The sequence below is a fragment of the Neolamprologus brichardi genome, chromosome 17 (genome assembly GCF_056152115.1).
Source record: "Neolamprologus brichardi isolate AB-2024 chromosome 17, ASM5615211v1, whole genome shotgun sequence".
NCBI lineage: Eukaryota > Metazoa > Chordata > Actinopteri > Cichliformes > Cichlidae > Neolamprologus > Neolamprologus brichardi.
In genome coordinates this window covers 36,156,539-36,169,544 of record NC_142120.1, presented here as the reverse complement: position 1 = coordinate 36,169,544, position 13,006 = coordinate 36,156,539, and the positions used below count along the sequence as shown (strand labels likewise).

At 41.1% G+C, this 13,006-nt stretch overlaps 1 protein-coding gene across 3 annotated transcripts in view; it reads left to right on the top strand.

Moving 5' to 3' along the window:
• The first annotated feature begins 711 nt into the window (after nt 1-711).
• The window catches only part of ipo8 (importin 8), a 34,235-nt gene continuing 21,940 nt past the window's right edge, over nt 712-13,006 (top strand). For all 3 annotated transcript variants that reach the window (XM_087830296.1, XM_087830295.1, XM_087830294.1), the window contains exons 1-8: nt 712-1,109; nt 2,697-2,778; nt 3,159-3,315; nt 3,405-3,563; nt 8,375-8,531; nt 9,018-9,107; nt 10,921-11,015; nt 11,111-11,195. In XM_087830296.1, the coding sequence (XP_087686422.1) occupies nt 1,026-1,109; nt 2,697-2,778; nt 3,159-3,315; nt 3,405-3,563; nt 8,375-8,531; nt 9,018-9,107; nt 10,921-11,015; nt 11,111-11,195 (909 nt within the window). In that variant the 5' untranslated portion in view covers nt 712-1,025. The remainder of the gene's footprint in view (nt 1,110-2,696; nt 2,779-3,158; nt 3,316-3,404; nt 3,564-8,374; nt 8,532-9,017; nt 9,108-10,920; nt 11,016-11,110; nt 11,196-13,006) is intronic.

Genomic DNA, 13,006 nt, shown 5'->3' with positions numbered 1-13,006 from the left:
AGTTATTAGTTAGCTGTCTCCAAAAACTACTTTTGTCACACAAAAATAGTTTGTGACAAAAAGCTATTTTTGTCACACACAGAAACATGCATCATGGCGACTTTTGGAAGCAGCCTCAAGTGACACTGGAAGAACTGCAGTTTTTCACCACAAATCTTTCTGCTCTGGAGGTTTGTGCTGTGTCTATCTCTAACATACATTTACAAAGCTGCACAAAAGTCTGTCATGACTCTTGTTTATTCAGCTCCTCATATTTTTGCGTTGCTTTGCTTCCATATTCAGAACTTCTTCAACATGCTGAAATGTATTTATTATTTATTAAACAAATTAATTATTGAATTGCGTGATACATATATTATATTATTATTATATTATTAATACTAATATTTATTTTCTTTCACATCTAATGTACAGTGTTATTCATTTACGTGTTTAGTTATTTATGTATTAATTTTACTTACTTATTTGTGCTGTTTCTCCACAGGTGTGGATTTTCTTTGAGAGACTGAAATTATAGATACAAACGGTGAGTAACTGATAACTCATTTAAATGAGCATAACGGCAGGAAAAGGGAATAATCGTGGGAACTTCCCATTCCTTGCAGAAATATTGCATTTTGGAGTCACGTATTCACACTCCAGCCCAGCAGGTGGCGGTAATACAATAAAATGTTGAATGTCAACTGCCTAAAAAAAGAGCTAGAGCCAATATTGACAGGTCGTTGCCTGTAACACTGATAAGACCGCTGATAAAGTGTCGGGACATTAACAGAAAGAACACCGATGTGTCTTTAACAGAAACTCGCCTCCGCTCCTTTAAACAAAATGCTAAACATGTGTCCGATAACAAGACTTTTATTTTGAATGCTCTGACCGGACGTTGTGTTTTTACTACCGGAAGCCTTTTCGTGTTTAGGCCACACTGGATGCAAAAGGCACGAAATTTGGGTGCAGAAACGTTAGCTTCTGTTAGTTTCATGAATGTGAGAATAAAAATAGAAACGGAACCGTGGAAATAAACACACATGGATCCCAACCGTATAATCCAGGCTCTGAAGGGAACTATCGACCCCAACCTGAGGATAGCGGCAGAAAATGAACTCAATCAGGTGGGTGAGCTAAATAGTTTTGGTTTGCTTGTTTTCTGTTTTCATTCGAGCCGAGGAGGGCTGCTGGTGTTTGTGGAGGATGGCGGACCGTGTTTTGGGCATTGCGCTCGGCTTTACCTGGTTAACGTTCAGATGCATATATTAGGCCTAAGATCAGCATTTAGACTAACCGGTACCCCAACAGTCACTGCGGCAGCTGCCCTCGAGAACAATAGGAGGCAGTTCTGACAGCCATCATGAGCCGACGGTCAGCAGCGGGGGTTCCCAAACTTTCTCATGTCAGCACTGGAGTTCAGGACTTCCTGCTGTTCTCTGTTGTTGCTCCTGCCTTCAATGGCCGAATAATAAAAAGGATCGCAATATCTGGCGATTGAGAGCTTTGCTGAGTTACTAGAATGATGCAGAAATCCACTAATGTTTATGCTGTGTTATTATAACGCTGGCTGTATCATGACTGAAACTTGAATTGATAAATCTTAAATGGATTTGAGCTGTGGGCATTCACACTGTGTAATAACTCCTTATTTAATTACACATGCATTGTGTGATTATATAAGCTTTACATCTAAGCTCTAAATCACCTGCTGGACAATCCTCGTTTTTTTTAAAGGAAAAGAAATCTTCTTCTGTCCTCTTTTTCTTTCTCCATCTCTGAGATCGCACATTACTTTGTGTTTTTTTTCTTTCTCGGAAACGGATCTATTGCACTTTTAGTTTACAGAGCTATACAGAAAGAGTTGGTGTGTTTGTTTCATTTTAATTTGTCTGCAATTTCAAAAGAAATAACTGTGATAATGTCTTCGATGTCACAACTTTGACATCGTCCTGGATGAATTCATGGCAGGCATGAGATGTACTTCAGGATGCAGAAGACTGAGTAAGACAAAAAAGTATTTTACTTTAATCTTGGAAAGGGGGAGCTGGCCGGAGAGGAGGTGGAGAACAACAGAAGGTTTTATGTGGGATTGGAAAGTTTACAAAGGCCAGAATACATTCACTGACCAACAGCTGAGAAGTGCAATCCTCTAGAAAACATCTGTCTAGGATCCAATATTCTCTTGCGAGTGGAGCATGAATGGACTTTGGCAGAAGTACAAATGGTAATAAAATAATAATAATAATCAATCTTGCACTGTTCAAGACAGAAATGTTAGATGGCGCCAAATTATAAGAACAGTTAGACTGTATACTGTGATGAAGTGACGCGACAATAAGGCAGCGTCTGTGGGGTGCTGCAGCTGCATGAGTGGGCCAATAAAAGAGAATTACACCACTAATGCACGCAGACCTGCGCAGCACATACTTGTCTTTGCATGCGTAGGCTGCAGTCAGCAAAACAGGTAGAATTTTCATATCAGTGTTATTTTCATTAATGCACTCACACTTTCCTCTTCATCCTTTGTCTTTGCAGTTTAAGCCTTTACCTGTCACACAGTTACACACTGGTGAAGGCTTCAGAGGCCATTTTTAAGAGCTGCAGCTTTGGCATCTTATATTTCATTTCCAAAAACTTTGGGTTTAAAAATATTTTAATATTGTTTTGAATTCATACGAAATTTTGAAGCTGTCCATCTGTCTGTGTTTCAGTCCTACAAGATCATTAACTTCGCCCCTACCCTGCTTCAGATCATTGTGTCGGAGCAGGTAGAGTTTCCTGTTCGCCAAGCAGGTAAGATGCTAACTGGTTTTGGTCACTATGTTTCCATCATTATTTAGTAGTTAGAAAAATAGCACTGACCTGCTGAGAGAGACTGTTGTATGAGTATGTCTAAAACTAGCTGCCATGGCCGACCATTTGGGAAGCACTTCACTAGTAAGTATTTGAAATAGCAGAATGGTGTCAGGGGTTTACACCGAACTCGAAAGGTTAAAGATTTGGATCTGCACGTGTGGTTTCTCAGCCTTAAGAAAATCAGCAGACCAGTTTTAAATGGAGTCTTTGTGATTTGTAGAAGCACATAAATAAATGAACAGTGTGAAACTATATTAGCTATATGACCCGTGTGATGATGGTCTGAACGTGTGCTGTGGTTGTCTCGGTGTGCGCAGCTGCAATCTACCTGAAGAACATGGTGAGTCAGTACTGGCAGGACAGGGAACCGTCTGTCGGGGAGGTTGTGTTTCCCTTCAACATCCACGAGAACGACCGGCAGCAGATCAGAGATCAGATCTTGGAGGGTATCATCCGCTGTCCAGAGTCCATACGGTACATGCACATGTGCACACACCATTAAAAGCCCTTTGAATAGTGCCCACGACATGATAGTGACGCCACATATTTTCTTTTTTCTGTAGTGCCCAGTTGACCATGTGTTTGCGAGCCATCATCAAGCACGACTTCCCCGGCCGCTGGACTGCCATTGTGGACAAGATCAACATGTACCTGCAGTCTCCAAACAGCGGCAGCTGGTATGGGACGCTGCTGGCTCTCTACCAGCTGGTCAAAACATACGAGTAAGTAACCTGTTCATGTTCAGCCCACCCACCAATCACGTCTGGAGAGCAGAACGGGTTATTATTATTTTTTATTACGTCTGAAATCCTTTATTTAAAAAGATGGTGAAATTGAGATCAGGGCCCCTTTTTAAGAGTGATATGTGTGCAAAAGAAAAATGGAGTCTTAGGCCAGCGGCCCCCATCCTTTTTTGAGCCACGGACGGTTTAATGTCAGGCAATGTTTTCACGCTGTGGCCTTTAAGGTGTCGCGGATAAATACAACAAAATAAAATCCTACGACCGAGACAAAAACTGGGATTTTGTAAATATAATAATAAAGATGAATTCACTGTGTAACTTTATTAGCAGCGCCCTCCTGAAATCCTGAAACAACATGGAGAGTAACATCCTCCTCTCTGCCCCTTAATGCTCCCTGGTCACTATGGTAACATGTAAATATTTCTTTCAAAATAAGACGCATGACTACAACACAGGAAAAGACCCGGGGAAACTGAGTTAACGATAAAAATCCCGAAAACCATAAATTTCACACCGGAGCCTCAACTCTCGTGGCCCTGTACCGAACGACTCGCGGCCCGGTACCGGACCGTGGCCCGGGGGTTGGAGACCACTTGATTTTTTTAAAGTTCATCCGGCATGAAGCTGAAGTTTTATAAGAATCAGCAGTTTTAATCTGACGACCATGAAGGGTCTGAGTATGGATGCTTTTTGGTGACCTCATAAATATTGATGTAGAGAAAGATTTCTGACATCTGTCAAAAGCAGACTGTGGATTTTCAGTCTTGTCATCTGCGTATTTGCCTGTAACACGTGTTGCATTAAAAATACAGGAGCAGTGATCATATCAGCACTGAGGCGCAGGAGGGACAGTTTACTGTAGACCATCGTTGGTTTATCGAGGTAAACGTGAATTAGTTTTTACAGTTCTGAATATTTGGTGGAGAACATGTAAAATTGGAGATACTCTGTTGTTGGACAACAAGGATATAAAGCAAATTCCCAGCGTGAAAGCATTCCAAAATGATTCCTGAAGGAAGTGATGTAGGTAAGGCTTTCCAGAACTTGGATGCTTTTCCTGGATGTTTGTAAGAGATAACCAATAGAAATATGATTTCTGTTGTCTAGTTTTGATGATGAAATTTGGGATTAATCTTTGTTTTTCCTCTCCCCAACATACAGGCTGTGTCTTTAGCATTGAGATCTCTGGGAATGACTAATGCAAACCAGGCTTGTTCTGTTTGAAAAACACATTCAGAACATTTAAACTTTAAATGTCACAGTGGGGCGAGTCATTTATCTGTAGCAAAGTTAGCAACCAGCTAAATCGCTTCTTTTGAGGAGCATTATAAATCTAGTGGAACAGCGGCTTACGAAGACCCCGTTTAATGAAGAATTCAAGTTACGAAGGCACTTAACGGCAAAATGCCCGCGTAACGAAGTAGATAAAACAGAAAATATTAAAAAATTTAATAAAATTCCATAATGTTATGTACATGTATACGTACATATTAGGGGTGCAACGATACACAAAATTCACGGTTCGGTTCGATACTTTGGTGTCACGGTTCGATATTTTTTCGATACAAAAAAATGTTCATGCCTTTTTAATTTGTCATTTATTAAAATTATAAATATATATTTTAACTCAAAAGTACAGTTTTTAAATTTAATGTTGCTGAAACAACAAAGTAATAAAAAAATAAATCTACAGTGGGGCAAAAAAGTATTTAGTCAGCCACCGATTGTGCAAGTTCCCCCACTTAAAATGATGACAGAGGTCAGTAATTTGCACCAGAGGTACACTTCAACTGTGAGAGACAGAATGTGAAAAAAAAAATCCATGAATTCACATGGTAGGATTTGTAAAGAATTTATTCGTAAATCAGGGTGGAAAATAAGTATTTGGTCAATAACAAAAATACAACTCAATACTTTGTAACATAACCTTTGTTGGCAATAACAGAGGTCAAACGTTTACTATAGGTCTTTACCAGGTTTGCACACACAGTAGCTGGTATTTTGGCCCATTCCTCCATGCAGATCTTCTCAAGAGCAGTGATGTTTTGGGGCTGTCGCCGAGCAACACGGACTTTCAACTCCTGCCACAGATTTTCTATGGGGTTGAGGTCTGGAGACTGGCTAGGCCACTCCAGGACTTTCAAATGCTTCTTACGGAGCCACTCCTTTGTTGCCCGGGCGGTGTGTTTTGGATCATTGTCATGTTGGAAGACCCAGCCTCGTTTCATCTTCAAAGTTCTCACTGATGGAAGGAGGTTTTGGCTCAAAATCTCACGATACTTGGCCCCATTCATTCTGTCCTTAACACGGATCAGTCGTCCTGTCCCCTTGGCAGAAAAACAGCCCCATAGCATGATGTTTCCACCCCCATGCTTCACAGTAGGTATGGTGTTCTTGGGATGCAACTCAGTATTCTTCTTCCTCCAAACACGACCAGTTGAGTTTATACCAAAAAGTTCTACTTTGGTTTCATCTGACCACATGACATTCTCCCAATCCTCTGCTGTATCATCCATGTGCTCTCTGGCAAACTTCAGACGGGCCTGGACATGCACTGGCTTCAGCAGCGGAACACGTCTGGCACTGCGGGATTTGATTCCCTGCCGTTGTAGTGTGTTACTGATGGTGACCTTTGTTACTTTGGTCCCAGCTCTCTGCAGGTCATTCACCAGGTCCCCCCGTGTGGTTCTGGGATCTTTGCTCACCGTTCTCATGATCATTTTGACCCCACGGGATGAGATCTTGCGTGGAGCCCCAGATCGAGGGAGATTATCAGTGGTCTTGTATGTCTTCCATTTTCTGATGATTGCTCCCACAGTTGATTTTTTCACACCAAGCTGCTTGCCTATTGTAGATTCACTCTTCCCAGTCTGGTGCAGGTCTACAATTCTTTTCCTGGTGTCCTTCGAAAGCTCTTTGGTCTTGGCCATGGCGGAGTTTGGAGTCTGACTGGTTGAGGCTGTGGACAGGTGTCTTTTATACAGATGATGAGGTCAAACAGGTGCATACAGGTAACGAGTGGGGGACAGAAAAGCTTCTTACAGAAGACGTTACAGGTCTGTGAGAGCCAGGGATTTTCCTTGTTTGAGGTGACCAAATACTTATTTTCCACCCTGATTTACGAATAAATTCTTTACAAATCCTACCATGTGAATTCATGGATTTTTTTTTCACATTCTGTCTCTCACAGTTGAAGTGTACCTCTGGTGCAAATTACTGACCTCTGTCATCATTTTAAGTGGGGGAACTTGCACAATCGGTGGCTGACTAAATACTTTTTTGCCCCACTGTATCTGATTGAGGAATCACTTATCTTTGGAAAAGAGAGTTTATTACAGAGAAATGTCTCTTTCCAAAATAAAAGCTATACTATACGCTTCTTCTGGGCTATATTCTCAGCAGCATATTAAACATTTCAGGTCCCCATAAAGAGAATCATGTGCTAACGGCTGTCTAAATGACTCGGGTAAAGTTTGTAGCATGCTACTCTTTGTTTTTGTCTGCTTCCACTTGTCTTTGCACTAGGATGATGTCGGAGTAAATGTACAGTCATATTCGTTGTGTTCCCACTAGTGCTGTCAGCGTTAATCTGAAGTGACGTTAACGCCACAACACAGCAAATCTCCGTTAAAGAGCTACCGCGGATCGCCCTGTACGTGGGGCTGGACGGCCAACACGTTAACGAGCTAACTGCGCTAACGCAGTAGTTCCCACCAATGTTATTGAGCATTGCGTGGCACATCCAACATACTGTTTTACTTTTGTCCATGACGCGCTTACCTTCAGGGTCATACTTCACATGAAGACCAAAATAGTTCCAAATGTCAGATCTGAATGAGGGTGGGGGAGGTTCAATTTGCCATGTTGCAAGGAGAGCTTAACTTCTGTATCATTGCACCCCTAATACATATGTATGCATGCATACGCATGCTTTCTTCAACCTGGAAAAAGGTGCTTTGCCTTAAGAAAAATTTGATTTACGAAAGACCCTCTGGAACTAATTAATTTCGTAAGTCGGGGTTCCACTGTATTAATTTCTTTTACAATTAGTAAAAATGTGCAGCTAGTTACAGTTTACATTTTTATATGAAATGTAACATTACAGTATGGAAGCCCGTTTCTGCCACTAAAAAAAAAGGATCAATAACTCGAAATTTCGAGAAAATAACTCGAGTTATTAACTCAAACTTTGTAACCGCTGCCAATCATTAATCTACGTGAATGACGTCTTTGTCACCCGGAAGCTGAAGCCCTCAGGTACAAATGCTACAGCTAAGCTAGCGGTATTACATCCAGTCATGAATGCACAGATTGCTGAGTATTTTCAGCGTGGCTTCAAAAATGATGAAGTCCTTGTGTTATTAGCTGAATCACACGGCGTCACTATCAGCAAACGTACTCGCAAAAGCACCAATTTGTTGCGATCCGGTTTTGAGTGCATGTTGCTCTGCGCCATATGCTTCCAGGTAACAAGAAAGTGACCTCATTCACGTAGATCACTGATTGGCAGAGCTGACTCGAAATTTTTAGTTACTAACTCGAAATTTGGAGAAATATAAGTCGAAATTTCGAGTTATGGATATTTGTGTTTTTTTAGTGGCGGGCTACCATATTACAGTGTAATGACATTTAAAGAAATTCTCTCAGAGTAGTATTATAGAGACAGAAGCAGATCAGGCGCTCTCTGCTTCAGTCTAACCGTTGAAGGAGAATGATGTCTACAACCTAAAGCTCGTTCTGATTTGAACTGAGATCATTTAGTAAGTATCACGCATGTGTGTGTGCTTCAGGTACAGGAAAGCAGATGAGAGGGAGCCGTTGCTTGCAGCCATGCAGATCTTCCTGCCCAGGATTCAACAACTCATCAGCCAGCTTCTGGTTGATGCAACAATCTTTTCAGTCCTCATTCAGAAACAGATCCTGAAGATCTTCCATGCTCTTGTACAGGTGTGTGCACGTGTGTGTGCACGTGTGTGTGCACGTGTGTGTGCGTGTGTGTGTGCACGTGTGCGTGCACGTGTGTGTGCACGTGTGAGCTTTTTTTCAGATCAGACATTTTCATGTGCTAAAAAGCCTGAAACTTTGAAATGTCTCACGTCAAAACATGTAGTTGGTGTTGTCGACACATGTAGCTCTAAATTGATGTTTCCTTCAGTTGTCTCATGCTGAGGTTACAGAATGTGACTGTGGTCAGACTGAATGCTAACAGGGTGAGAGGGGCTACAGTCGTGCACCTTTTTATTCCTAATTACACTTTTCAATGTGCCCTAAACTCCACTGCACTGGTACAAACAGCAGCAGTTGCTGTTTATTCAGATTAACTGTCGTCATCCACTGATGTGACTTATGTGTTAAGGAAAGGCTCAGAGATGCTTTCAGAAAGTACACAGGTGGTCGTGATGGAGTAAGAATGGTACTTCTTCTTTCCTGCAGTATTCGCTGCCTCTCCAGCTGATCAACAACACAGTGATGACTCAGTGGATGGAAATACTCCGAGCCATAATGGACCGAGACATCCCAGCTGTAAGATCCCGAATCATATAGACACAATGTGATTTAACAAATCCAACAGTAACGCGTAGATGCATTCTCAATCATCTAGATAAGAAAATCCCAAAAAGTTGACTCTGTTCATCTGGACGCAGCGTTTTCAGTGGTCACTCGTCCAAGTCTCAGCCGACTGCAGGTTTCCCCGATTTTATAAACAGGACATTTGCATAATGACTGAAACCAGGACCACTGGTGAACAATAGGCTGTGAGGTCAGTTTATGAGCTGACCTCACAGTTTCTTGATCATTTTCACATTACGGATCATTGATATGCAAATTTCCAGATGAGCAGAATCAACTTTTACATGGGATTTTATTTTCAAAACTTGTGTATTGCACTTTAATTCGAGTCACAGAATGATCATTAAAGTACCAGCATGCTTATTCTATGTGCTTTCAGCCTTTTATCTGCCTCACATTACCAATCAGCCTAGCGTGGATGTTTGTGGACTGTGGGAGAAAGTCACACAGACACAGGGAGACCAGCAAACGTTTTGTGCTGAACATTTGTTTTAATAAAAAAAAAGTCTATAATGAGCTTTTTTTTAATTAAGTCCAAACAAACCACATTCATTTTGTTTCATATTACACAATTTTACAATTACACATGTGAGCCTGAACTGTCAGAAGCTTACTTCTGCTGAGACTAGGGATGCAACGATACCAATTTTTTCAAACCGATACTTGGATCTGAGTACAAAAATTGATACTTTTACCACACACACACACACACACACACACACACACACACACACACACACACACACACACACACACAAATGCAATGAATTGGAAGACAGGTTTTATTTTATTCTCTGACGATAAAAAATAAAATCTTAATAAAAATGACCACAAAAAAATTTCGAGTGAAAAATAAGCTCTTCTGTTAAATTATTGCAGAGTCTCCACATTGTAATTTAACAAAATATCACTGAACTATTGGCACTGTCTCGAGCTTTCAGAATAATAAATAAACACTTCTGTTTGGACTAAAATAAATACAAATTAGGTTTGAGAATAAAATAAACTTTTAAATTGTTGCTGAGTGTCCATATTGTAAACAAACAAAATAACGAAAGTATTTGGCATTGACGAACTGCCCATCTGCCCGTGGATCATCAGTCCACTGTGCCGTTAAACCAATAATAATCCTATGTTTTCCACGACCGATAAAATGAGTCAGAGCCTCTGTTATTTAAACTGCCCGTGGATTTTCTCTTGACAATTTTCTTCGCTTTTCCAAAACCTGAGTTAAAGTTGGCTGTTCCACACTGCTGACATTTTGTTTAGCCTAGCTACAGCAGCCTCCAGTTTCTCTTTTTTATCTGGAGTCGCCAGTCTCACTCGCCTAACCCTGTGCCTGTTTAGCACGGGATGTCCCCCTAGTGGCCAATCTAAAAAACTACAACAGAAATGACATGCCACCCTCTGATTAATGAAATAAGTTAGTATCGGTTCATGGTATCGGTTAACTTTTACGAGTATGAGTACACACACATTTTACAGTATCGGCCCCGATACCAGTATCGGTATCGGTGCATCCCTAGCTGAGACATTCAGTTATTGTGAGAGCTGAGTGGCACAAAACAGCATCATCAGTGTAGAAACGTTTTTTCACTGACACAAGTGCTCCACAGTGTACTTAAAGGTTTGTTGATCAAACGAGCGCACTGAAAATTGAACGCTCGATTACTGAAAAAAGCATCTTTCTAGACGCATGGATTAAAATTCTAATGAATCTGTTCTTCACAAGGACCAAGTACTGACCACACAGTGTGTTTGTTAGGAGACACTGGAGGTGGATGAGGATGACCGTCCTGAGCTGGCGTGGTGGAAGTGTAAAAAGTGGGCGTTGCGCATCATCACGCGACTGTTTGAACGGTGAGTCCAGAAATGCTGTTAAATCATCACCGAGCAGATTTGGATGTGGCAGAAAGACCTTTTCAGCATTCCTGTATCTCTGATGTGAATCACAGATATGGAAGCCCAGGAAACGTGACGAAAGAGTACTACGAGTTTGCAGATTTCTTCCTGAAGACATATGCAGTGGGGATACAGCAGGTAAATATGTGTCACTGAGTCTGTTAGAGTTATAGGGAATGTCCAGTAAATAACACTCTTTGATCTTTAATATAGATTCTCTAGTTGATACGTATCTTTGTGGTATTTGTGCGTTACAGTCAGTAACCATGCACTCTTGTTGTTTTACGTGTATTTTTCACCTTTGGTTTTGTTCCTCGGCATTACAGCAACAGGTTAACCCTTTAAAACCGGTCCGAGTGGGCACGCTCTGTTTTGCGCAACTATTTTTAAATCCCGGTAGCTCTGCAACCACGTGAGCTAGCGCAGTAATTTTTTTTGCATATGAAACCGGAGGAGTTGTACTTACATCTTATGCCATCAGCTTGTCCTCGGTCACAGTTTCCTTCCACATATAGCTTTGCAAAAACTGCATAAAAAGCACTTGCAGCAACAAAAACATAATATTCCAGAAACACGCTTTGCCGATCCGATCAGCTGTTTGTAACACTTCCTACGTCCATCAGCGCGAACTATCGCATGTCCACCATGACCTGCCCGAAACCGGAAGTGACGTCATTTTCGCGGAAATGTAGTTTTTTACCATCACCTCATGAGCCTATACTGGTGTTTTTAAAAGTTATCTTTGACTTTATGACTTTTTGTGTGGTTTCTGGGATGCTTAGGACTCATATTGCACTGCTGGAAATAGTTTATTTTGATGCACATGCTGCTTTTTTGCAAATTTGCGCTATAATATTTATTTTTGTTTTTCCTGCAGTGTATAAAAACTGGTGTATTTCAAAAATAAAACTATGAAGACACTCAAAATAAATTTCCTGTGGTGGGAAACTATTTTGTGCAACTTTTTTGTATTTACAGATTTGAGGGATAAACCTCTTAAATTTCTCTAACTAGAAATATATGTTGAAAAAGCAAAAACAATTTTAAATGTTTTTGTAGTTTATTGCACTTTTTTGCAATTTATCTAATTACTATGCACTTAATGCAGACATATTATTAAAGTTTAGGCTTTATTGATGTATAGCAACTTGAAATGCTCCCAAAAATGGCTCCACAGCATGTAAAAATATAAAGTAAGCTCTGGCGACTTGGTTCTATGGTAGGTCTTAAAGGGTTAACTCAAGAGCTCTTCAATATCTACTTGAAAGTGCTGTTTTATATTAGGTGCATTCCAAATTCAAGGTTATGTGATATTCATAAGGCGTTTATGCTGTGCCTAAAGGCAGACAAAAGAGCATCTCCTAGATTAAAGGATGGTCCTTAACAACCGGAGAGTCAAACTCGGATAATAGCAACCATTCAGGAGCAAAGGGGCAGGTAGCTAACAACATGACTGGGAGCTGAGAAACTTTTATTGAGAAAATAGTGAAGAATTCTGTGCAATTAAAGACTCTACAGCTGCTCCACTGTAGGGTGGAGCAGCTGTAGAGCTGCTGTAGGGTGGAGCAGCTGGAAATGTCTGAAGGAAATTTTCGGAGGGAAAAGTAAAGAACCACTCTGGACTTGCTTCAACTTCAGAGGGAGCTGGAGACTTGGATGACTGCCCAAGAGAGACGGGAATATGAATCCCTGATATTACAAAACAGGTGGAAGATAACTTCCTTGCCGTGGTGTTTTTGGAGAACATTACGAGAGAGGTTGGAAATTCCTGAGATGACTAGTTTGAAAATAAAGCACATGAAAGTTTGGCTTCACAGCCCGACTGAGCCACGAGCGCCCAGCGCGACACCGAGAACCACCAATGCGCCGACGGCTGAGAGCATCAGCCACCAGCAGGGAGTGTGGTGGGGGGTAATAGGTCACCACAGATGGGGGGGGCCTGAGATGTT